The 25000-nt window shown below is 40.9% G+C and overlaps 3 protein-coding genes and 1 long non-coding RNA gene across 8 annotated transcripts; 2 read left to right on the top strand and 2 right to left on the bottom strand.

Annotated features, from left to right (window-relative positions):
- Positions 1-5359: 5359 nt before the first annotated feature.
- LOC118648817 lies at positions 5360-14218 on the bottom strand. The gene is made up of 2 exons (XR_004965445.1): positions 13113-14218; positions 5360-5495 (listed from the first exon to the last, which is right to left on the bottom strand). It is a non-coding gene; the product is annotated as an uncharacterized LOC118648817 (long non-coding RNA).
- Positions 14219-14495: 277 nt separating this feature from the next.
- Positions 14496-19428, bottom strand: LOC105839916 (zinc finger protein 436). 4 transcript variants are annotated; one of them, XM_036295235.1, is made up of 13 exons: positions 19113-19428; positions 18867-18990; positions 17921-17983; positions 17774-17836; positions 17479-17549; positions 17230-17380; positions 16854-17148; positions 16605-16707; positions 16259-16522; positions 16109-16132; positions 15666-15987; positions 15198-15541; positions 14496-15113 (listed from the first exon to the last, which is right to left on the bottom strand). In XM_036295235.1, exons 2-13 carry the CDS (start codon positions 18880-18882, stop codon positions 14871-14873), a joined length of 1959 nt encoding a protein of 652 aa, XP_036151128.1. In that variant the 5' UTR covers positions 18883-18990; positions 19113-19428; the 3' UTR covers positions 14496-14870. The 4 variants fall into 4 exon arrangements, with proteins under 4 accessions (XP_036151128.1, XP_028048015.2, XP_036151129.1 ...); XM_028192214.2 differs by having other exon boundaries at positions 18867-19048; XM_036295236.1 differs by lacking the exon at positions 16109-16132 and having other exon boundaries at positions 18867-19048; positions 19113-19427.
- Positions 19429-20319: 891 nt separating this feature from the next.
- LOC105839917 (ataxin-7-like protein 3) lies at positions 20320-22534 on the top strand. Of its 2 annotated transcripts, none has more exons than XM_012686559.3 (3): positions 20320-20657; positions 21088-21336; positions 21471-22534. In XM_012686559.3, the coding sequence occupies exons 2-3, from the start codon at positions 21120-21122 to the stop codon at positions 22286-22288; spliced, it is 1035 nt and encodes a 344-aa protein (XP_012542013.1). In that variant the 5' UTR covers positions 20320-20657; positions 21088-21119; the 3' UTR covers positions 22289-22534. The 2 variants fall into 2 exon arrangements, with proteins under 2 accessions (XP_012542013.1, XP_036151131.1); XM_036295238.1 differs by lacking the exon at positions 20320-20657 and adding an exon at positions 20664-20835.
- A 149-nt stretch (positions 22535-22683) lies between these two features.
- LOC105839913 (CLIP domain-containing serine protease 2) lies at positions 22684-24910 on the top strand. The gene is made up of 4 exons (XM_036295239.1): positions 22684-23271; positions 23634-23871; positions 24409-24599; positions 24701-24910. Exons 1-4 carry the CDS (start codon positions 23202-23204, stop codon positions 24850-24852), a joined length of 651 nt encoding a protein of 216 aa, XP_036151132.1. The 5' UTR covers positions 22684-23201; the 3' UTR covers positions 24853-24910.
- The last annotated feature ends 90 nt before the right edge of the window (positions 24911-25000 follow it).

Below are 25000 nucleotides of genomic sequence, written 5' to 3' on the forward strand. Positions count from 1 at the left end.
TACTCTGTCTGCATCGACGGTGCGCAAGCATAATTAATTAACGATTAGTCTTGAGCTACTTTCGCAACCATAATAAATATTAATCTCGTAATGATAGATACTTGTTAGAGTCCAATGTAATTTACTGCCATTATTAATTAATTATTACATCATATTTGATTGGCCTGCACATTTGTCCTGTGTAGTCTACCTATGGTATTGCACGTAAAATCATATTAACGTTAATTGGCAATTACTATATTTTAGCGTTCGGGGATCGATATAAATATTAGGCAAACAATGACGGATTAATTGGAGTTACTCGGCGGAAAATTGTCTCACAATAAGATGCATTTATCGTTCAATTTGCGGAAGTAAATAAGAAATTATCCTACATATTGCCAATATGTAAGAAAAATGCCTATCAAAATCAAAATTAACACCAGAAATGCACTAAATCTTTCGAAACATTCTTATTATATAAATAATTATAATTCTGGCGAATAAAAAATAAGATGTAAAAAATTAATTTTAAAGAAAAGACGAAAAATTTGTTAACGTCATTAAAGAAATAAATTTCGTATTTTTTATTTGTATATCTCAGCTGTTTTTTTAATAAAGTCTTTTCTCAATTTTCCTCATTAAAACGTCTCGCTTTCTTCGCTCTCTAAAGTAATCCTTTTATGTTCTTTTATGACAAAAAAAAATCGCTCGCACACCATCGCGCCAGAAACTTGCGTTAATGGGGGTCGCGGAAGAGATGTGGACGTACCGCGAGAGTTTTGATCCGGATGACGAAAGTACCACGATTGAGCTTCACGAGACAAAGAGTTCGATCGTCGTGATTCTCTCGCAACTCGCGTCTGACTTTCGGGAATTTTCCTCCCGCGTCGCCGCGAAGGGAAACGCAACCACTGCGGTCGCTCTTGCGAGAACGTTTCATCCCCCACGGAAGCTCGATTTCGCGATTGGCTTCCTGATCGATCGAGAGTCACGCGAGCAATTATTGTTTGCACAATCATGTTATCATGCGCTACGCGACGTTGACGATGATGACGCATTGCGCATTGTGAATGTGTGTACGTACGCTTCTCTTGTCGATGATGATTCGAGGACGTCCTCGGTGCTCGGAAGAATGTGCGACACGTGCTTATTAGTGCAGCCACAGGTAGATAAGTAGCAGCGTAAAAAAGAGATAGAGAAAGAGAGAGAGAGACTGAAACGGAACGACGCAAGGACCTCGGCGGATCCTCTCCATCCACGGACGAGAGAATTCGAGCGATTTAAACCGCGACTGTTATATTTCTCGCGAAAGTTTGTGCGAATAAAAACGAACGAAATTACGGCGAGTTCGCTTTTGCGCGCGCGATTTGCCTAATATTATGCAATCGCAAAAGCAACGAAAGTTAGTTGAAGAATCACGTAATTTTATTTATGCCAGCCAAGGCATTGTACACTAATGTCAATGACTGCATAAATACTTTTATTTCAGAGACATTAAATTCGCATTGATAATAATTCGTTAATAAACATTAGCAAGAATACAAGAGCATCAATGAAAAATATGTCAATATTGCAATGAACTGAAAAATAACATCCGATCTTTTCGAATTCAGAAAAACCAATCGCCGATGAATGTCCATTAATGTTAATAATAATAATATTAATAAATATGCTAAAACTGATTGTCGGAAACGATAATCCGAAATGACGAATCAGATCGCGCAGGCCGGTTGCGTACGTTCCTTCGACAAGTACACTAAGTTAAAACTAATAGAAGAAGAAAAAAATACACCTCCGTATAATAAATATGTACAAATATAACAAGAATCGCGTACATTTGTGTAGATAGAGATGAAACACGCGCACACACATAGAATATATCGAGAAGTACAGTATAGCAGATATATATCGAAGGTACGAGAGCATAGAGACAGAGTTCGAATAATTATACGATGGAAAGAGAACGTGGAGAGCTGCAGAATGCAGGCAGATCGTTTTTTTTTTCTCTTTTCACGGCCGTGGCACACGCGCGAACGCACGCAATACCGTAGAATACTCGCGCGCGAGTAAACACGCGCGTTAATCGAACGTCAGATCGATACGCGGCGGCGCGAAATCGAAAAGGTACTCGTACGTCGTCACTTCCCCAACAGCAATGCGAAACTCGAGAGAAGCGACTATCTAACTTGTCGAGTAACATATTTTCGACAATTTCGAGATAAAGGACATAAATGGTCTCTACGCTTTTCTTCTTGCAAATCGTTAAACAGTTGTTCCCTGCAATTTCTGTTGCGTGTAATTAAGAAAAAGGGAAAAAAAATTACATAGACATTTTGATTGAAAATTATCCAGCGTTATCTTATCGTGTCCAACAAGTGTATAAGCTAAAACAAAAGCAATCTAGTCGGAGTATAGTCCTCGTTAAACAAATAACTCTAAATTCTTTCGAGATTGCTTTTTCTAGCTTAGGACATCCGATACAACGCGGCGCTTTAAAGTTACCGAATAAAGTCCTTTAATAAATCAATATCTTTTGAAAATTTAATTTTAATGGATTTTCTCTTGGAACAATTTTGATTGTAAGATTCTAATTTTAATCAGATAAACATTTTGAGAATCTCAAATTAGGGAATTTTATTATGATAAAATCTATTTAATGGAAAAATGATATTTTTGTTTCTCTTTCTTGCTTTCTCATATATATAAACAAAAAACGAGATTCTTTTAGCGCAAAATATCCATGGCTGATGGGAAATGCGACAGTTTTGGAGCACCTTAAATTAAAAAAAAAAAAATCGGAACCGAAGAAAGACGTACGGAAGATGGTTCAGTTCTCGTATTCTTATATTTTATATTTTTTTAATACGCTCAATAAAATTAATTAACGACTTTGTTTTTAATATTACTGGAGAATGCATATATTAAAATTGTATTAAAATAAACGAATATTTTTTTCTAGGTAATAATAACGAGTGCATCTTTACTCTACACTGAAATTGACCTAAAAATAAAATAGGGACAATAAATACTACTGCATATGTATTTTCAGTTCGGCGGAATACCTGGGCTCCACAATTACTCGCGATAAAATCTTTTACTGATTGAACCATCTTTATAACGACGAATCAACGTCTATTTGACGAAGATTCCCTTTCTTGCGCACGTTCGCGAGGCGCCTCGCCGTCTCTCGAAGCACGTCGATGCGTCGTCTTACAAATTCTTCCTCGTGCGAGCAAACGCTCGTTCGCGCGGCCGGTCGTTCCGTTCTCGCCCGATTTTCGTTTTTTTTTTCGTTTCTCTCTTTTCTTAGGGTCCTCGGTTTTTTTTTAAATTTCTTCTCTCGCGATTCTAGAGATCGCAGGCACTGGGTTCCGTTGTCCCCCTTTCCCACCCCCCGAAGAGCAAAACCCTCTCCGCTCGTTCGTCGCGAAAAACGAACCTTCCTCTTTACCCGCTTTTCTTTTTACCGCCGGAATCGTCGCCTCCGTGTGAGGGGGCGCCAGAGCTGGATAAAATACTACTTCGAAAAAACACCATAGCACGTTTCTGTCCTCCCCGTCCTCGACGTCACCTACGACGTCCTCCCCGTTTCCCTGTACGGCCCCTTCGAAGCTCTCTTCTCCTTCCCCCCCCCTGCAACTTGGAGACCCAGCGCAGGAGGTCGGCGTGCAAATCTTGTGCAAAAGATTGGAATCGGCGCGCCCGCTAGGAACAACGCTCAACCAGTCAAGTGGCGTTCGCCAGTACGTCAATTATTATTATTATTATTAACGAAACTGCGGCAAAAATGAGAGGAATGAAATACGCGGGATTTGGTCCTTCCGTAGTCGGATTTTAAGTTCTCTCGAAATCGGACTTGAAATTAAAAGTGGAAATCTTAGAAGACAGAAGTTTAACTCGAAAGGATCAATGTATCTTCATTATTCAAGCTCAGTCGGTCGAGGCTATGTACTGTACCGCTTCTACTTCACTACGGTTTATTTCTACTACTAGCAGCTAGTCCTCGACAGCTCGCGAGTCACGTGGAACGATCGTCGGAACGATCAGGCTCGATCTTACCCGCCACTTGACCGGTTAATCGAATCGAAATAGTACTTTGCCCACCTCTCTCTGGCGCGACTCCTTTTTTCCTCTTTGATGTCATTTTTTCTGTTTTTTTCCTCTTTTTTTTTTTACAGGTGGAACTCCAAGCGAGCAGTGGCGCTCGTCTTGCCGCAGTAGCGCGCAACGATGAAAATCGTTCCTAGTTAACGAGACAGAGACAGGAGGGTGTTCTAGGGAAAGGACGTTCGAGGATTCGGGAAGTCTCACGGTAGACTAAAACGAGGAGGAGGTGTTGCGGGAGAGCAGAGGGACGGTGCACCGACGCGGGATCTCGAGGACGATCGAGAGGAGGATCGAGGGGTCGATGCGCAAGTGAAGGAGGGAACAAATTGCCGAAAGGGACAGACTCACCTCCTCGCATAGCGCCAGCATACGCCTCGTGCTCTCCAGCGACTGAAACAAAGCCGAACACACCGGTTACCACGTGCGACGCGAGGAAAATTGCGAACGTTAAATTTAAAATTTAAATTTTTCCTCGAAAAAAAAAAAACTACAACTATTTCATTTCGTTCCCACTAGAAAGGGTTTCTTTGAGGAAAAAGCGAAAGTATGATCTCTTTTAGATTCCAACGTCGATAATTTTGCATTGCGCAGACATAATTTATTTTCGAATAATTATTTCATCGTGTTATTAATACTAGTTCCCAAGGTCTGTGGAGTCTTCTAATTAGCGCGGATGGCATTAATAATATTTAAACATGCGACAACTTCGTAATTGCATTTGCCCATTCTTTTTTCGAGCGTCCTAAATTAATTATAAACAAGTTAGCCCGTATTCAAGATGACAAATAGCGCCTTAGATTTGCTGAAAGTCGTGAAGGGGAGAATTCGCTCCGGATGTTTCCGCTCCAGTGAAGTTTCCGACAGCGCGCGGATGCGCGGGGAAGGGGGGGGACGAAGAACTTTGTACCAATTGTCACGGATAAACACGCGGAGAGTTCATCCCCGCGCGACTAAAATCGCGGCCCGAAGTTTCGGCTCGTCGAAATTGCGTCTCTCGCAGCCCCCGCGCGCGTCGTAAATCCTCGTGGGCTGTCACATCGCGTGATACACGTATATATACGCACAGACATATACACACCTGTGTATACATCTATAACATACAATATATATACATGTATATATCTCGACTCACCTCATCCGTAGCCTGACCGGCCTTGAGCTGTAACTCCTGCAGTTCGGTGCGGGGCGGGCCGCCCTCGGCCGCACCCGCCGCCGCCGCTGACGTCGGTGCAGGCATCGCCGGCTGGTGACTAGAAACCGGGCGACAGTCTTCCTCTCACCACTCGGCGAATCCGCCTATCCGCCTCCGGTGGTCGCCGGCGCCTCGGGATACCGGCGACGGGATCACGTCCTCCTCTCCTGGTTGGTCCGCCGGGACCGGAACGGCGAGCAGCTCTCACCGCGGCCTGCAACACGCAAGCAGCGAAAGACGCGAGATCAGATCACCTCGTTTCGGCTCGTTCGCGAGAAAGGGGGATGTGAGCGGACGCGGTTGCTTCCTGCCGAGAAGCATCGCGAAAATCCCTACGTGGTCCGTCCTCGTGGAGTCGCGTCCACGCTCTCCCCCGAGGGGGCGACAGCAGCAGGGGGTGGGAGCGACAGCGTACGCTGTCGCGTCGAGGCACCGTCTACGAGAAACGTCTCTTCACCCTTCGCGAACGGTAACGAACGATCCAACTCGAGAGAATCACGTCTCGTTTCTCGTCGCTCGACCGAAGGGAAACCACTCGCGAGGGTGGCCGGAGGGTGGCACTCGGCGACGACGGCGCCGGGGTGAGACTTTGCGGAATTCCGCGGGCGGATTGGCAGCCGCGCCGCCGTGTGCCGGTCGTCGCGGCGAATGTGTGTGTGTGTGTGTGTGCACGCGCATGGTGATGGGTGTGTGTATGTGTGTGGTGCGGTCAGCGCGTGTGCGCGACGCTGCACACTCACACATGACGACGTGGAAAATCAATACCCCCGACCGACCGACCGACCGACCCACCGACGGCGACGATGGCGTCGGGACGCGCAGACGCGACGCGACGTCTCCGTCGTCATCGCCGTCGTCGTTTGTTCGCTCGCTCGCTCGCTCGCTCGCTCGCTCGCCCGTTTATTCTCGTTCCCTCTTCCCGCTGATTCCCTCAACGCCGACGTGGCCGGCGCGAGCGACCGGGACAAACGATCAGCTGGTCGGCCGGATTGGGTGCGGGCAGGTCAAGAAACATAGACGACGCGCTTCCCGCCGCGAATCGCCGCGTTAGAACGAGATAAAAGAGCATTTGTGATGAGGCTCTTCAGGGAAAGGATTCGAGCGAGTTTCCGATGCTCTTTTCCGATGAAAAGGGAAATGCTTGATGTTAAAAACTCAGATATTTCAACGCTTTCAGAATGCACGAGCCTCTTTTTTCTTTCAGTCTTTTCCAGCTTGACATTCACTGTAGTAAATATTAACGAATGTTTTTAATAAGAATCTGCTCAAGTAGCAAGAAACAATTATTTCTTCGGCTAACAATCGAAAAAGATAGTCATAAGGTTTTTCTAAAAATTACCTACAAAAAATCGAAGGGATTAAAAATATAACAAAAATACCGCGAGATTTTACAGGTCTCTCCGTTTGTAGGTTGATAATGACGTCACGATAATTGTAAACAGTTGGTGTTCAAATATTAGAACGGTTAAATGGCACCTACGAACACGCATGGTCGAACTGACCACCAATAGCCGTCCCGGCGAGAGGTGTGAGTTCGTAAGCTACCGGCTTCACAGACCGCAGAGAATTCCCCGGGGCTCTGTGACGCTGAAAACCGCAGGACTCGTATCGTTCGACGTGAACGCGAACAAGCTGCATGTCTTTGGGGAGGGGGTAGGGGGGAAGACGCTTTCATATTACGCGTAATCAGAACCCCCGACCGCTAAAATTTGCGGTGTCCGGATCTCTGTCTGGGAGAAACGCATCGTTTGCGAAATAAATATATCGTTGAGAGGTAGATGAAAATATTGACGGCGCGATGGGACGTGTAACGTGGGCCCATTAGTACCGGCTGGCGTACGGATGACGGCGTTGATACATCGGCCTGCTCTGCCCTTGCCCTCGAGGAAGTTGGCAGGTTTCCAGGGTGAAAGGCACCGCGCGCACTGTTTTGTGCACCGATCTCGCTCGCCAAGATCACGGACGGCGCTGGGGATTGGATGACCCGAATGGGAACGGCTCGATGACCGTGGTAATGTCGCGATTGGAATAGTGAAACTAACGGAAAATTTTTTCCACTGATTTATCTTATAATTTGTGGAGCACTGTAATATTGAAACGAACTGTCTCTCGCTTGTGTTTCAATTAGAAGAATTTCATTTGGACATTTTTATCACCCGGAAAATTCGTGGCTGATATATACAGTTTCCCTGATGTCTCACAACCAAAATGTTTTGCTAATTTTTGTATCCACTAGAATCTCTTAGGTGTCACGTATAAAATTTGTAAATTCTACTTCTGTCAGTTAGACTGATTAAGTGATATACGTATACATATCACGATGTTTGCTAATTATTTATCTACCTGATTTTTACACACATATATTTTTTGTTAAAGTTGCAAGACCACAAGAATCTAGTGGACAATCATTTTTAATTCGCGTCTATAGCTCTCCTCAAGTCGCTTAAAGCCTGCTGCTATTACTCACACTGAAGAGAAACAAGGGTACACGAATCGATCTCGCGAATTACGGTAACCGTTGAACAAGCGCGTAGCCAACGAATGGAGGTTAACAGACTCCGGGGTTTTTCCATAATTAGCAAGGAAAAAAAGAAGGGATTATCTAGGTAGGTAAATCGTGCGATAGGTACTCGAAGAGAGGCGATCGTTCAAGGGTTACGCGATCGTAATTGACGTCTGATCGTGACGTCACGATACGACGTCGACGACGTCGGCGTATCCACCCACAACCTGGGCGATAGCATCACGCAAGTGGGTGGTTTGTTGGAGGATACGCTAAACGACACGTGTGCGGTCGATCGTGCCGCAGCGTGCAACGACGATGCGGCGGCGATCTGGATGCATCAGTTTATTGCACACGTTGCAGCCCGCTGGCGGGCGGGAGAGGAGAGAGGTGAAAGGGGCCGGGGGGAGGTCTCCGTCGAAAGGAGCGCGCGGATGGAACGACAGAAATAAAATCCGATTGCTTTGAGTATCCGACTCCGAGCGTTTGCGACTCGGAGCGAGGAGGGGAAACGAGGGCGGGTGACCAGGGGGATGTTTCTTTTTTTTTACCGCGTTTTCATCCGGCGGCGTTCGCAACGACGGCACTTTCGACATACCGAAGCAAGGACAAATTTCATCACGTCGCCGCGCACAAACGTTGTGAAAAGCGCAGCTTCGTTAGCTGAAGTTTTATGAAAATTGCCGTCAAGGTAACGAAATTATAACGACATCGTGGGGTATAACGTCGTCGTAACGCACAGGCGCGCGATTTATACCGCGATACAAAAAAGGAAAAAAAAAGAAGGAGGATTTCCACGTCGCGACGATAACGCTCATAATCGTCGCGATGTTCGCATTCGTCGTGCAAACGGAACGATGACAAGCGGGAGGGGAGGGGGGGAGGAGAAGATAAAGAGAGCGAGAAAGAACGGAACTTCATTTCCCGCGGTCGAGAGAAAGAGCTATTTCCCTCGGGACGCGACGCCGAGCGGAAATCGACGTAAAAACGACGTTTCCCTTTCTCGCGTCTCCCTCTTTCAGGAGATTCCGCGCGTGTGATTGCGCCGCGGCGCTGTACCTTTTAATCTGTCGCCTGTCGGTCGACGAAAGAGTTCACGTGCCCGCGGCGTCAATGAGAGCATCGATCTATCCATCTGCCATCGCGCCCTTCTCCCCTCGCATTGCGCAATATTACAGAAGGCGAAATTGCCGTCTAATCGCAGCCCTGCGCTTTGTCACGCGCCGCCGATGTAATCGGGGCATAGAGAATTACGTTATTCCACGCGTTATTCGCGCTATTTCCACTCGAGAGACCCACGTCTCCCGATAAACGTTTGACGTTATGTCGTCAGCTTTCAAACAAAATAACGCGCGAAATAAAACCAGGCGACGATATCGCGGTCCGGTTTTTCTATCGCGATTTACCGCGTGCAAATATCATATTATTTCATATTCGATCGATTTATTTAATAATAAAAAAAAAGCTTCAATAATGAAAATATTTGCTAATTACGTCGAAAATGTGTATCGTGCGATATTATCGAGCGAAGGATGCGGCAAGGACTCCTGGGGAGAACTAACGTTTGAAATTATCGCAGTAATTATATTTGCGGTAGAGCCCCGCCTGCAATTTATGCCTTCCCTCCTTCCTTCCGCCCCCGCAGCCTCCTTCGTACGCAACAATGGCTGATGGGTCGCGCGTAGGAGGGAGGGGTGGTATAATGTGTCGAAAGTTATTGCACAACTTCAGATGCTGGGATAGGCACGGGAGCATCGCTATGAATACAGAGAGGGAAGGGGCGTGCGAGTAGATGAGAAAATCAATATTTTTATGTCCATTCACGTGCACGTGAATCACCTGCACTCGTGTCACTCGTGTAAGAAGGAACGACGCGTAATGCAAAATATATGAAAAAGAAAGAGGTAGCCGTGATCGCGATGAAGTAACAGGATACAATGTGTCTTTCGAGGAACTCAGATTTTTATTTTACGCGTTTCACATATCATACGAACCAGGGAAGTTAATAAATAGAAATCTACGTGGTCTTGTAACAGAAAATTTCCGAAAAACACATATCTAAAAAACGAGAAAATTGCGAGAAACCTCGTTTTTTTTCATCCAGTCTTTTTGACCAAGCAGCAAACGTTTATTAAACATTGATTAAACATAACATATGGTCTAATTAAACTGCTGCACGCCCTAGAAATTATCTGTACAACATACACGCGCATTTTATCTCATTTCCAGAATTTTTAATTTAAAAGCAAGCTCGCGAACACAGTCCAGTCTCTTTTAAATTAATACATTCGTAAACAAGCTGCAACGTAAACAGCGTATTAAAGCGAGGATTCGGTTTCGCAAAATGATAAGCTAACAAGGACGAGATCGGTTGTTAATTATCATAAGCGGATCCGACGGAAACTCAAAGTGCACGGCCGTCTTTACGAACTCGCCAGCTAATCGGCGCCATGAAAATGCATACGGAGGCAAGAAAACCGGTCGACGGAACACACAATAAATGTCAACAATCAAATGTCAATGATCGAACTCTGAATTGCTGGCTTTGCACGCCGCGCGACCTCCCGATAATGCGAAAAAGTAAGTTTATTCGAGGGCAAGGCGAGAAAAATATAAATTCTAGATAAATACAAGACTCGCATATTCAGTGACTCACTGAAAATATCAAACGTACACTGAGAGAAATTGTTTGGTGAATGAAACTAGACTTGTTTTATGACAAATAGTGTAGTAAATTTATATGCGATACATGGCTTACACATCCAATAGTTTGATTATTATGTCTCGACTCATCTAATGATCGATACCGAGACATTTAGTCGTAAGCAGTTTGGTACACTAAAAAAAATTGCTTGATTGAAACTAGACTTGTTTTATGACAAGTGGTGTAGTAAATTTATATGCGATATGTAGTTTATACAGCCAATAGTTTGGTCATGATGGTGTCTAGACGCATCTAATGATCGTATCGAGACATTTAGGGTGCTTTCCATTTAGTAACACAAGTCGACACAAGCATCGTTCTATCTTTTTTTATGTTCAATGAGTAACAAAGATAGAATGACATTTGTGCCGACTTGTGTCATTAAATGGAAAGCACCAATAAACAGTTTGGTAATTTTCACTAGACGTATGGTATCAGTAACGCGACAATTATCTCTTGCTGAGACATTTTGTTTGTTCATGTACGCGTATTAACCAAAGCTGTAGAAAATGGATAGCGAAGCTAAAAAATATTTACAAGAATGGAATTTTGTACAATATATCGATGTATTTCGAGTGGTATGTGCACATTATATAAAGTAAGTATATATACAAAGATCGCGAGATCGTAGTACATGTTTCCGTCATTTTTTCAAAAGATTGTGGTCTATAATTTTATTGGTAATGCTCATCAAATAAATTATACGCTACACGGTTTGATAAACGTATCTAAATATGATTGTAACGCTAATTAGACAATGCGTTTACTATTTTGGTATTATTGACTAGGGCCCGGTTCCACAACTCACGGTTAAATTAACTGGCCGATTATTCCATTGGAATTAACCAATCGTATTTGTTGTTAAGCAAAATTAATAAATACGATTGGTCAATTCCAATGAAATAATCGGCCAGTTAATTTAACCGTGAGTTGTAGAACTGGGCCTAGATGTCTTATTACACGATTATTCACTATACGGTTTGGTAAGCTGAACCTGAATTATGGACAATCTCACCGGAAATTTTTCTCAGTGTAATAAATTCCATCAAAAAATTGAACTTTGCAGGAATTAACGTTCGAAACTTTTTAATTAAAAATTCTTTCTGGGAATTGCTCCGAACATTTTTATTTTTTAACATTTTCCTATGCGTTAGACGCGGTTTAAAATTTATGTTAAAGAATACAGAATTACTTGTAATTTTACGTGCCGCGAAAAAAAAACATGTAAAAGTCTAGAAATGCTTGCGCATATATGAAACGTATATTAAAATATACACAGACAGAATTAAAATTATGTTTAATTTAAATTAAAATTTAATTCAATTTAAATACATGCGCACATTAAAATGCATGTAAAATTTTAAATGGCATTTTATTCTGAAATCTGACTTATAGATCAAAGTAAACTTTATGTTTTATTCCAACTTGTTGCAACTAAAAAAAAATATGCCATCGGCATTGGTTTATTACGATTCTAAATATAAATTCTAAGATGAGAATAATGTCGTGATACGAAGACAATAGAAAACAGTTTTAAAAGATCCGAATAATTATTCGAGCATAATCGCTTTTGAATGTCGAGAAATGAATGTAGGAAGGAATAATTTAATTATGAGCACGAGCTTAATCATTCGTAACGAATCTATCCGTAAACATATTTATAGTAATTACTCGATTGCGCGAGAAAGAGAGATCGAATTTAATTCCGATATGTCGATCGGAAATTTCAATCCGCATCGTCCGCGCGCGTATACAGGATATCCCAATACCTCCGATCTGTTTTGCAATGACAGATTCTTCGATGAATTTCAAATTGATTTTATCCCCCTCGCGCAAGCGGAAACTTCTCGCGGGAGGATTAATCGACGGCCGTATTAATTAATCCTCGAAGAATGAGAGATCGCGAATATACTTGCGGCGTAAATAAATTACCCAGTCTTTCCTTTTCGCGGGGAAAGAAAAACGACAATAGACAGATCCATTACGGCGAAAAAAAAAGTTCTGGATTCTTAATTATGAAAAAAACTCTCCCGCGTCAAAACGTTTACTTCCTTCGCCTGGGAAGAACTAATTTCAAACTCATTAAAGAAATAATACGACGGTCTTACGGATTACGTATTCGCGATCACCGTTCGAGTCGCCTCGCGGGCACACGAGAGTAACCCCCACGAGAGTGCTCCCTCATCTAGCAGATTGCAATCGACGGCGACCTCGCGATATTATCAGGGGAATTCCATTTGTTTCCCCGTCGTCGCACAATCGAAGGTCTAACCACGTCATATTGCATCGTCGTGCTTCGTACGTGGAAAAATTTACGGGGAGCCTCGATTCATCTCTACTGCGTTCTATCATGGATCGAGCTCTCGCCCCGCCAAAATCAGTACCATGGAGAGAGAGAGAGAGGGGTGGAGGGGGACAAAGAGAGGAGGACGATGTCTGAAGACGCACGGCGATGCACCACGCTCTATATATAAACGAGTTAGCTCATACGCGGAGAACGCTCTCCTCGGTGACGAGGCGCCGCCGTCGAGGAGAGAGAGAGAGAGAGAGAGAGAGAGAGAGAGAGAGAAAGAGAGCAAGCGCCGTCGTTAATCACTGGCGCGCTTCTGGTCGCGCTCACTAACCTTGAAGTGGATCGATAAGAAACCCGACGAGACTGGCGTCCGCCGACGGCGTGACTTCCTCGACTGGAGGAGTGCCCCGAGCACCGGCACTAACGATGACGTCGACGACGACCGCGTATGGATCCCGCGGCCGGATACGATGTAAGCAGCGGCGGAGCAGAGTGCTTTCACGTCACACGTCCCGTTCTAGAGCGCGCACATACACAAACGCGTATCCTCCACCACGTTTGGAACGCGAATGAGCGCAGTGAAGTGAAGCGCGGTAGCGCGGAGTCACGTGGCCCCCGCTGCACGTCGCCCACATGACAGCGCCGGGCCAATGGGACGCGTCGCGGCGCCAGCGGCAGGCAACTGCCGCGTTAAGCGCGGGAAACGGAACGATTCAAATCACGTAACGTTCCGTTCCGATTCGCATCTCCGTGAATTTTCCGCGCGTGAAATATGGAGCACGCGTATACTTGAGTATTTCCGCAGGGAAAACAATATCGAATCGACATGAGTGAAAAATATATCTTAGAGAATGAAACGGCGACATTGTATTAACGTCGCGCTGGTACGATAGCCTCACAGTTAATTATCGAAGATGAAATTATGCACAGATCAATATATGAAAAGTATATCGTTTTGAAGTTGAACGCAAACTAGCTTCTTTTTCATTAAGTAATAATAAACAATACTTTTCGACTTGCAATCGATAAGAACTTTATTTTATTTTTATATAGCTCTCATTATTTTATCTTACTTTTATACAACGTACGCTTGCGTAATTCCATTTCCTTCTTACGACGTGAACACTCGCTAAATTTCACGCGTCTCTTTAGATCAGCAGGAACAGTAGGGGACAACTTCAGATCGCAGACATCTTACGTTGTCGAGTTAAAATTTCCCGCGTACACGAAATTTCCTTCTTTAGGAAACGTCGTTTCGTATGCGCGGCTGCGTTTCCGCTGATTCGTCCGCAATCGTCGGGCGGCTGCGCGACGGCACGACTGCGTCGCCGTAAGGGCGGAAAATCGATACGACCTCACTTCGACACGCAACGTGCGCTGCATCGCCCGCCGATTCTGGGATGTCGCGATACACGAAATGTGGACTACGGCGACAAAAGTTAGCGCGCGTACTCACCGCCGGGAATGAAATCCGGTTCGAGTTATCTCGAGTCCCCGGGAATCTCCCGTTCCTACTCCTCGACAATTCTCGACGCTAGTGGCTGAGAGACCTCCTGTCCGACGTAGCGCAGCCCGCTGCACTGACGACCGGAAGTTGGCAAACTCCCTCTCTCTTCTCCCCACGGAAGTTACCAACGACGTAACTCGGACGTAACCATGGAGACGTTGCGGCGAAATAATGCGCGGGTAAAACGAAATCGAAACTTAAATTCGATTTTTTCATTTTTTAAAATGACAAACTCGTGTACTTTATTCACCCGTCGTCCGCATAAAATAATGTAAAATATATACATTCATATATGAGTGCATTATCATATAAATCTCATTTATACAATCTCAAAATCTAACAATAATCTTCGAAGAATCCTTAAAAAAATACTTAAAAAGGCACGTGATATAAATTGTAAGCTTTGACACGATAATAACCTTTACTAAAGGTTATTATACTTGACAATTTCTAAATAATTTTCCGATTATATATTTTTATAAAATATATAAGTTCGTTTACTTTTTTGTTTTTTTGTTTGTATAAATCTTAAAACATATTGGAAAAGTATGATCGTCTCTTGTTTTGTTATTTTCTTCGTTCCTAATCTGAATTAGATATTTCTAAAACATGAAGAATGACGTCGTCCACTGTTTTCGTCGTCAAGAGAGACTTGACTTCATGATCGTTCACCGTGTCGATGACAACGGTGAATAGAAGTTTTACGTTTTGTCGTAGCCTCTCGGTAAGTATCACGTTGCTTTCCGCTGTTATCGGCTCGTGTCCGCATCTTCTGATCACGGCTTCGAGGATGTCTTGTGTTGGAGTTTCCGGCCAACCAAACAGCTGCCAGTATATATTAAGTCAGTAATTTATTTTAATTTAAAAGATAATATAACAAAGTTAAATATTAGACTACATAAATTATACCTGCAACGTTTCCTCGTCAATAAGTATCCTCAAGAGATCTCTGATGGCATTCAGCAACTCATCGGAGGAGAGTGTTCTGGATTTGCCTGCTTTCGTCTTGGCGGCAGCAGCCGATGCGATGTTGTACAACTGCGTTTGCAAATGCTTTTTCTCGACCTCGTTCATCACGTCCTCCAACAATTCCCGATGCCTCGCCCGAATGTGCCGCATCAGGCAGTCTTGCCGGATAAAGACTCTATTGCATTCGACGCATGATTGTGGCGGTTCGCGTCTATGAGTGTTAAGGTGAGCCTGCAACGATGATTTCGCCGAGAAGGCTTTCGGGCACTTGTCGCATTTAAACGCTGAAACACAATACATATTCCTCTAATTAAGTTTGTAGATTCCTGTATATCTGTGTGAACGCGCCACAGAAATACTAATTCTCACGCAGAAACCATGACTGAAGAGAATGTAAATATCGCTTACGTTTGATGCCAGTGTGTAACAATCTGTGTTTCACCAAGTCCTCCCTTCGTGTAAAACCCTTCTCGCAGACGTCACATGTGAATGGGATTGCCCCCTCGTGTACGAATTTTTTGTGAATATTTAAACGCGCCTTCCGATTAAACGCCTTGCCGCATACATCGCAATAGAAGCCATTCTCCCCGGTGTGATGGAATACATGTGCCCTTAATTGCGCTGCCTGTATGAACGATTTGCCACAATACTGGCATACGTGTGGTTTCTCGCCAGTGTGCGTTCGTTGATGACGATTTAATGTCTCGCGAGCGGCAAATTTTCTCTGACACTAAAAAAAAAATCTTGCAGTAGTATATTCGCGTATAAAAACGTAACGGACATTGATCGGTAAAAATGCGTCGTTTGGAATTTTTTAATTTTATATAATTTATGTACGATGAAAAACTTACGGCAATTTTTTTCCATCCATAACGCTAGCTTGTAATATAAAATTGACGCAAAGTTTGTATTATTTGTATGTTTAATTATAAAAGAACGTGTAATATTAAGATGTTGTGTAAATGTACGCAAGTACGTTCGACTTAGTAAAAAATACTTACATATTTACATTCGAACGGCTTCTCTCCGGTGTGTACACGACGATGTTTTTTCAGCGCGAGCGGCGATAGAAATGTCTTTGGGCATAAATCGCATTGGACTGGTCGCTCTCCCGTATGCATGCGTTCGTGTACCAACAATTGTTGATTCGTAAAAAATTCCTTCGGGCAATATTGGCACTTCTTTTTTTGTCTCTGGGGCGTTCCCGCGTGAGTACGCAAGTGTTCCCGTAAATTGTCCTTACGCGTAAAATCTTTCTTGCAAACCTACATCGTTCATTCACGATTATGGTAATCATTCCAGATTCTCTAATATTTTAAAGAATTATCAATGGATAATTATACTTACTTGACATCTGAATGTATTAAGTATGTTACCGTGACACCCAGATTGCATTATGTGCCGATTTAAATGATAGCTCCGGGAGAAATAAGTGTCGCAAGGTTCACATCTAAGGTATAATGTAAATTAAAAACTTTACATTTTTATATTTATACGTAAAAACAATTTAAATCAATGTAATGCTGTATTCTATGTAATTGTAATAAGCAATAACTAAGAAAATTATTTAAGCAAATTATCATATAGCAAACATACTTAAAAATTTTACGATCTTCATGTGTTGTATAGCGATGCTTATTCAAAGCTTTCTTATCGCGGAAAGAAGAACCGCATTCGTTGCATGTACATGATTCGCACTTCCAATGTATGACTACAACGTGTCTTGCCAAAGATGCCTTTTTCTTAAAACTGAGGTCGCAATGTGAACACTTGTACTCTCCACCACTGTGTGCCGTCTTTATATCTTCCGCGCAGCAATGACACTGCGTTTCAGGTACAGGCTTAATGACAGGTTTTTCATTATTATTCTTTTGACTTTTGGAATCCGAATCTAGGAATATAATCATATTGTAAAAATCTTTGTAATATAGTATGAAAGTAAATAGACTATTCTATTCTATACAGTCTTCACCTTCAGAGAGATCTACATTTAAAGATTCAGGATCATCTTCTTCTTCTTCGTCTTCTTCTTCTTCTGAATCGTAATTTGTCATATCATCAAGCCCTATGATATTATTTGAGTCATCTTCCTCTCTGCACATCTCTACATGCTTCTGCAACATCTGTTTCAAAATTATTAGACAATAATTAATAAAAATGAAAGATGAAAAATCGTATATGTGCAACAAAATAAAAATAAATAAATAAAACTACAACTTACATCCTTTGATTGGAATATACGATGACATGTTACACATTGATAATCAGTTATAATCGAAATAACCAGATCGTCTGTTAACAACAAAGCAAAATAAAATTAACGAACAGAACAAAATGATAAAATAAAGCGTTAAAACTACACTATGTAAACTTGAAGTTACATGAATATATTTAGTGATACATGCATCTCAAATTTAGTTTTACAAATTACATGGTTGTGAAAAATAAATTTATCAAAAATTACACAACAGTATTTAAGTTTTGAAATACTTAATATATATATGTACAAAATATACCTCTCTCATTGTCAGTAGCTGGTCTACTGGCCACAACTATACCCTCTTGTGAGATAGCCCCATCTGCAAAAAAACAAAAGTATTATTTTAAATAACTATTACAACTATTAAACTATTAACAATTTTATTTTTAAATAATCAAATTACCAAACAAAACTTCTGTAGCTCCGTTCTCAATAAGTGTATCACACTCCTCCACCTTCACGATCTCTGCAAGATTTGTTAAATTATTTAGAGAAAAAAATAATTTCTAAACATAAATTACATAAATATTAAAAAAATTACTGTTTTAGTAAAATGTTTTTAATTTGCAATATTTTGTGTAAAATCTTGATTTCTGTACCAATCTGCTCATTATTTAAACTGTTTTCATGTGTAATTCATCGACCTAAATTATCTATTATATACACACTGTATAAAGTTTTAGCATGTTGAGTAAGTTGGTGAGATTGAAAAATAATTAGAGAAATTTGATATGTAATTTCATCCTTTGCTCGCATACTTGTTGTATAAATGTTTCAGTGTGTTTTAGCTGATGCTTCTTGGATCAACCACGTTTGCTCTTTACCTTTCATCTCATCCATAATTTTATTTTTCTTCAAAAAAACGTTATAAGTTTGAAGTAACTATTCATTGTTCGCCATTAATTTATTATGTTTATTATTTTTTGCTTAATCATACTGATTAAAAAATATTTATCTGAGCATGAGGCAATAGGATCCTCTTTTCATAATTAGTTCATGTGCATGTAAGAACAGCAGGAATATGACAGCTCTATCTCATTCTGCTGGCCATGCACAAGCATTACATACATCTCGACTATTCAAAGTAAATGCATCGTTTGATACGAGCGTTGTAGCTATGTCAATCTCATTACAAAGTGTAAGTAGATAATATATACAATCTTTATATAAATTATTACATATAAGAAAAGCTATGCTCAAGTTCATGTGTTTATTTTGTGCTTGTTTATTTGACAATTTAGGGACTAAAAATGTTATATTTATAGTCTATCTAGAATTTGCAAACGATTTAAAGATACAAGGAATGTCCTATATCTCGCATTCATAAAACCTTAGTCAACTTTACTCACCTATCACCTCTTCCATTGCGTCACGTAGCGATTTCTATCTCCAGGAAGTTTCCTTATTCGTAGAGATTTCATCCACAGACAAACTGGACTTTCCTAACTTGCTGCTTCTATTCTACATGGACATCTGCAAACCATACGTAACATACTGAACTTCCAGCTGCTCGCGTCCAAGAAGCAGGCATCTAAACAGAATGATACCCGATAATCTCGAGCTCCTTCGACCGAGAGATCCACGCAGACATATACCTGAGAGAGGAAGAGTGTGCAAATTTGCCCCTGGAGGAACAGGCCCTTTCGGTTCCAACGCCACGCAAAATGGCCTACATCAAGGGGCGCGTCATCGTCATTGATGTCGTCGCACTCCACGCGTCCGTCGCTCCGTGTGCTCCTGTTCCCTGGACGACCTCGCCTACGCGTCGCGTCGCCGATGAAGATGACGCGAGATGGTCTTTCTCGACGATAACAAAGTGATGACGAAACCCAATAGAGCGTAGCAAGGAACCGACGATGCGCAACAAGTAACAATTTGCTTGTTACTTGCTCCTACTCCACCGTGTGCTCGCCCGTTATTGGACGCTGTTGGTTTACGCACTCTAGAGTCCCTAGCATGACGAAGTCTGGATGCTGAATCAAAGCTATTGGTTCACATTTTTCTTTTTTCCCTCAAAATGACGTATAAACGTACAAGAAGCATATAGAAAATATGAAAAATAGCGTCAATTGTGAAAATCATACTTAAATAAAGTTTAACAAAAAAATGAAATGCACAGAGAATAAGAGTATATTATGTTGCTCCTAAATAGATGAGAGATAAAAAACGCACAATACATAACAAAGCTATTGGAATGTATTATAAATAAACAATAAATAATTGTCCATTGATATTATAAATGGCTGTTGATTTTAATTTTCAAAGAATGTTGTTAATGGAAGCTTTCCAGCAAGAGACATTAATCAATATAGCAGTAATTCTGTCTTTGTTACTAACTGAATATCAAACAAAGAAAGAAATACTGCTATATCAATTTATGTCACTTGCTGGATAGCTCGCAATATTGACATCAACCTTCTGAATAGGCACCTTCTTTTTTTTAAATAACTAAACATTTTACACTATTAATATTAATAAAAACAATTTGTCTAGATCATTAAAGAATTAAAACTACCCTATAACTTATACATTTATAGCTTCTTTCTATATAAAAATTAATATAAAAACAAATCTAACCTAACTAAACTTAACCTTTATAGTCCCACTATATGCTGCATGTTGCATAAGCTATTAGTATAATCAATAAAAAATGTTTTACATCAAAATAAAAGGAATCGTATACATTGTAACATGTAATAGGTATAGTATACGTTACATCCCTGGTGGAAAGTTTTTCACAAAATTCTAAAAAAACTACAAAAATTTAAATAATTAAATTTAAGGTAAATTTTTGTAGTTTTTTTAAAATTTTGTAGAAATTTTTCCGCCAGGGATACACTGCAAAAAATCTAGAAATCTCAAACAAAAAGGCATTTTTGACACCCAGTGTACACCGTGACGGTAGTCATTGTAATCCGAAAACCGGCCGACCGTAACACGTGACGACCGGACGCGAATATCACAGGTGCCGTCCGTAACCAAGACCAAGCGGAGCGGCATCGGGTATTCGCGTATACCGCGATCCGCACCTCTTCCTCGCGGGGAATCGAAAGAACGAGGAGTACTCGATTGCCCTCCCGCCCTGGCGGCGCTCGCCTGGGTTGCCTCGCGTCATCGTTTTGTCGTTTCTCCCTTTTTAGGTTAGAGCTCCGTCTGTCATATACCGGGTGTTCCGCGAGCAGCACCGAGTGTCATAGTGACAGTTCGTCGACCGACGCTTGTCGGCGAACTTCCGCATAGATTCCTTCGCGAGAGGAATTAATTTTATTAATGTTTTTAATTATTTTATTAATCCTGCTAATCATTTATTATAATTTCGTTAGTTCACTATTATTATGAAAATTATTATTAGCGTAGAAAGGATAAAGTTTTCTATTGTTATTGTTATTTGACATCGCGCATGAATGTAAAAAGAAAATAAACTTTGCACGATTATTTATAAGGTCATGAATTTATTGTTTATTTCGAGTGAATATCAACTGTTTTAATTTCCTTTGATAAACAGTCAGAAATTGTTTCATCGGATTGACATATTGATCAGTTGCTAATTGTATGTTTTTCCACCTCAAGATAGGAACAACTTGCTCAATTTCGAAATAAGGATGTCCGTGACTGAGGAGAAGATCCAGGAGTTGAATCAAGATTTCCTTGAGTACATGAACAAACCAGAGAATGTTGATAGAGCCACAAAGGACATTTATGAAGAGTTGTTAGATGAGGTCCTAATGGGTTTTGTCTTTGATGTACACCGTACAATTAAGACTGGTAGTTGTGATGTCGAGGAAGGCATATCTGACGACAAGTGCTACGCCATTGTCGGTATGTAACAAACTTTCAGATTCAATTTAAGGAGAGTGCCATTTAAATACAGCGATTGGGAAGATGGAAAATTTCCAACTTTATTTCTATATGCAAAGAGGAATGTTTCTAACATATTTCTTTCTCCGTTTTAGATTCGCCCGGTCTGGACGTGTTTGGCCAGCATCCCATGAAGAAATCTCAGGAGTGCAGTTGCCCGAACTGTGAACGTGGGGTCGCAGCTTGCAGATTTGCTACTCATCTGGCAAAGTGCATGGGCATGGGTAGAAACAGCTCGCGTATCGCGTCGTTACGCATCGCGAACAACTCCAAGGACCTCAACACCTACGGCGGCGTATTAAGCGATGACGATGACGACGTCGACTGGAGTCTAACTAACGACAGTGGCAACAAGCGTAAGCGTTCACGCAAGGATCGTAACGGCATGAGCAAGCGTTCGGGCAAGCAACAACAGAAGCAACAGGGCAATGCTGGTCCCAGTGGTAGCAGCGGTTCGCAGAGGAACGGCGAGTCCGCCATCGTCGGCGGCGAGCACAGCAGCAACGAAAGTTCACCGTTAAATTACGAAAACATGTCGCTGATGGACAAGCGAGCGTTGCTCACGCAGATCTGCGGCGTTGTATCCGAACATACGAAGAAGCTGTGCACCAGATCGATACGCTGTCCTCAGCATACCGACGAACAGCGCAGGGAGGTACGTGCCAATTTGGAGTCCAACGGCCAGGACAATTTGCACGTCGATGTGGACACGTACGAGGAGAACGACGGCCAGAATCTACGGGACACATTGACGAGATGGGACCGGGAAGGCTCGAGTCATTCCAGTCCGGCCGATTCCGCCTCTACCACATCGACCTCGTCGATCAGCCGAAAACGAGAGACCAAATCCAAGGGCAAGGGAAAAGCCTCGTCGAAACGCGATCGCGGTTCCCCGATCTCGCAGGGGGACTGAGAGGCGGAGGATCGATCCGGGACTGTTTCTCAGTCCAGGAGCGTTCCCCGGTCCAGGCTTATTCCTCGACGGCAGAGGAGTATTGTACGATAATGTTCCTACGGGTTGTACATAGATTGAAGGAAGAGCGATTCTTCCGTATGACTGCGAAATATTTGCGTAATATTTAATTCTAAATATTACCCACGGCGTCCTTTTGTAATTATTATTTTTAAGAAAATAAATAACGGCGAATTACAGAACGAACTACAAGTGAAATACTTTATTTCTTGTTCTTCCAAATCATAACACTAAATAAATAGAAATGTATTTTTATTATTATATTTTCATTATCTTCAAATAAAATTGACTTCTATGTTTTGCATTACAATTAATTTTAAAACTATTAGTAACAATTTGTTGTAATGAAATATCAAATTGTGGCGTTACTTTTTATTAAAAAATATATAATTTTTATTTTTTACTCTTCATGAAAAGTATGATAAGCCAATAAATTGGAAAACAATATTCTTATTTGGAATTTACTTCAAGCGTGATGGATAGTTAACGTCATATGTCAGAGTTGTGGCAAGTGATTATAAAGATCTATCGGCTAAGCCGTATGCAATTCGATACGGTGGAGATAAGGTGGCGGGCACGTAAAAGATTAACGAATTAAGCGATACTGGACATAGTCTGAATGGAACACTTGACGAGGAACAAAGATTCTAGTGCATAACTTGTGGTAAGAACAGTAATTCTTAAATACTGTGCACAATGGTAAAATATAAAGAATATAAAAATTATATCAATATAATAATTACGTAAAATATAAGAAAAAGTGAACAAAAAGAATAGTTTATCAAAATTGCAAAATTATAAAATTAGTTTTCTCTTGATCGTTTGTTTGCCTGCTTTTCAGTTTCCAGGCAGGATGCGATACTTATTGCCTTGTATACTTGTACTCTTGTGCAATATTGTCATAGCGTTTTCCAACTCTTTGAGTAAGTCTTCTACCTAAAATATTGAAATTGAAATATGTGAGAAAATATTAATTAAATTGTGTGCCATGTGTGTGTGAATAAAAGTAATTCAAATTCTGAAACTAATGTTTAAACTAAATTTCTTTAAACAGAATTTGCAAAAAATTCTGATACATTACTCAACAAAATACATATTTGTAGACACATTAGCTTACAAATAATTTTTTTTAATACTTTAAAAATAATAAAATTATTGTTTTTAAACGAAGACAAAATTTATAGCAAATCTTCTCAAAGACTAAAAGTTTCTTCATTGAGAGATTTTCTATTAACTCTATTTCTATTAAAAAACATGCTATAGCAAATTTAATGATTCATCATAGCCGATGTGACAAAACATCCTAGTTGGTCACTGCTGGAGCACAATAGATGCGGTAATTCTAACAGCGATCGTATTATCGGCGGCAAAAATGCGAGCCTCGGTGCGTATCCTTGGATCGCGAGAATAGGATACAGCATACCTAACGCTGATGGCGAAATAAGCTACAGATGCGGCGGCACGATTATCAATCAACGATATGTAATTACGGCTGCTCATTGTGTAGTGAATCTACCCGAAAAGTACGTATAAATTGTGACGTGACGTTTTTCGTCAGTCACAAAATATATAAAAATATTAAAAGAAAAGAAAATAACAAGATCTTTATGAAATATTTAGGGCACGCAACGTTTGATCCGAGTTATTATTTTTAGTCTTTGAAATTAGAAGGGATACAATAAATATTTCTTCACAAAAAAAAAGTAATATAGCCAATAACATATGTAATTGCGGGCTGCCAACTATACATAAAATATTCAATATAATAATATTTACTGTTAATGCAAGTACAATATTGATACTGCAATACCATATATTATTGTATTGAGTATATCTGTAGTTGGCAGCCCGCAACTACATATCTTATTGGATATATTACTTTTTTTTCAGTGTTCATTAAACTGGATCAAAATAAAAAGTGTTTGTTATCACAGTTTATATTATCTTTTTAGAATTAGAAATATCGAAAATGCTCCGAATAACTTGATAATTTTTTTATTAGAAATGTACTGCGTTTCTGTAATTTGAATTTTTTAATTTAACGTGGGAACATATTCGAGTTTCAAGGTCGGTGGAATCCGTTTGGGTGACCACAACATCCTGACTGATCCCGACTGCGAGCAGGGATATTGCGCAGAGCCGGTGCAAGATTACCTGCCCGAGTCGATAATCGCCCACGAGGATTACAACAAACCTCTATACAAGAATGACATAGCTATAATACGATTAAACAAGCCGGTAATTTACAACGGTGAGTCCATTAACTAATGCTCATTAAGAAATGTATAATTGATTAGTTCACGGTTCTCGAAAGCAAATCAATTTTTCTTTCTTCGTGATTTATATACACAGAGCACGTGAGACCGATTTGCATGATGAGCGGTGAATTTCTCAGGAAAAACTTCGTCGGCGAAATAGCCGAAGTCGCCGGTTGGGGAATTTACGATATCAGTAAGGCGTTTAAATTCTATTCTAATAAATATTTAAACTTTATATTTATTTAATCTTTCTTATACATCATAATTTTAAACATTTATTTTAAAAAATTAGAGTTTATTTTATTCTATTTTATTTTTCCATTGACTACTTTGAAGACCAAAATTCTTGAATTTACTTTAAATTGATTGGCTTAATATTTGCTTTTATACCTTT

The sequence above is a fragment of the Monomorium pharaonis genome, unplaced genomic scaffold (genome assembly GCF_013373865.1).
Source record: "Monomorium pharaonis isolate MP-MQ-018 unplaced genomic scaffold, ASM1337386v2 scaffold_722, whole genome shotgun sequence".
Lineage (NCBI taxonomy): Eukaryota > Metazoa > Arthropoda > Insecta > Hymenoptera > Formicidae > Monomorium > Monomorium pharaonis.

Bases quoted from the DNA above. Each gene is read 5' to 3' on its own strand.
- LOC105839916 (XM_036295235.1), bottom strand. The intron at 17,149-17,229 runs GTGAAGACTGTA...TTATATTCCTAG, and splicing joins AAATGTAGATCTCTCTGAAG to ATTCGGATTCCAAAAGTCAA. The intron at 15,542-15,665 runs GTAAGCGATATT...ATTGTGTTTCAG, and splicing joins GTTACACACTGGCATCAAAC to CGTTTAAATGCGACAAGTGC.
- LOC105839917 (XM_012686559.3), top strand. From the start codon at position 21,120: ATGTCCGTGACTGAGGAGAAGATCCAGGAGTTGAATCAAGATTTCCTT. The intron at 21,337-21,470 runs GTATGTAACAAA...TCTCCGTTTTAG, and splicing joins CAAGTGCTACGCCATTGTCG to ATTCGCCCGGTCTGGACGTG.
- LOC105839913 (XM_036295239.1), top strand. From the start codon at position 23,202: ATGCGATACTTATTGCCTTGTATACTTGTACTCTTGTGCAATATTGTC. The intron at 23,272-23,633 runs GTAAGTCTTCTA...GATTCATCATAG, and splicing joins AGCGTTTTCCAACTCTTTGA to CCGATGTGACAAAACATCCT. The intron at 23,872-24,408 runs GTACGTATAAAT...AACATATTCGAG, and splicing joins GTAGTGAATCTACCCGAAAA to TTTCAAGGTCGGTGGAATCC.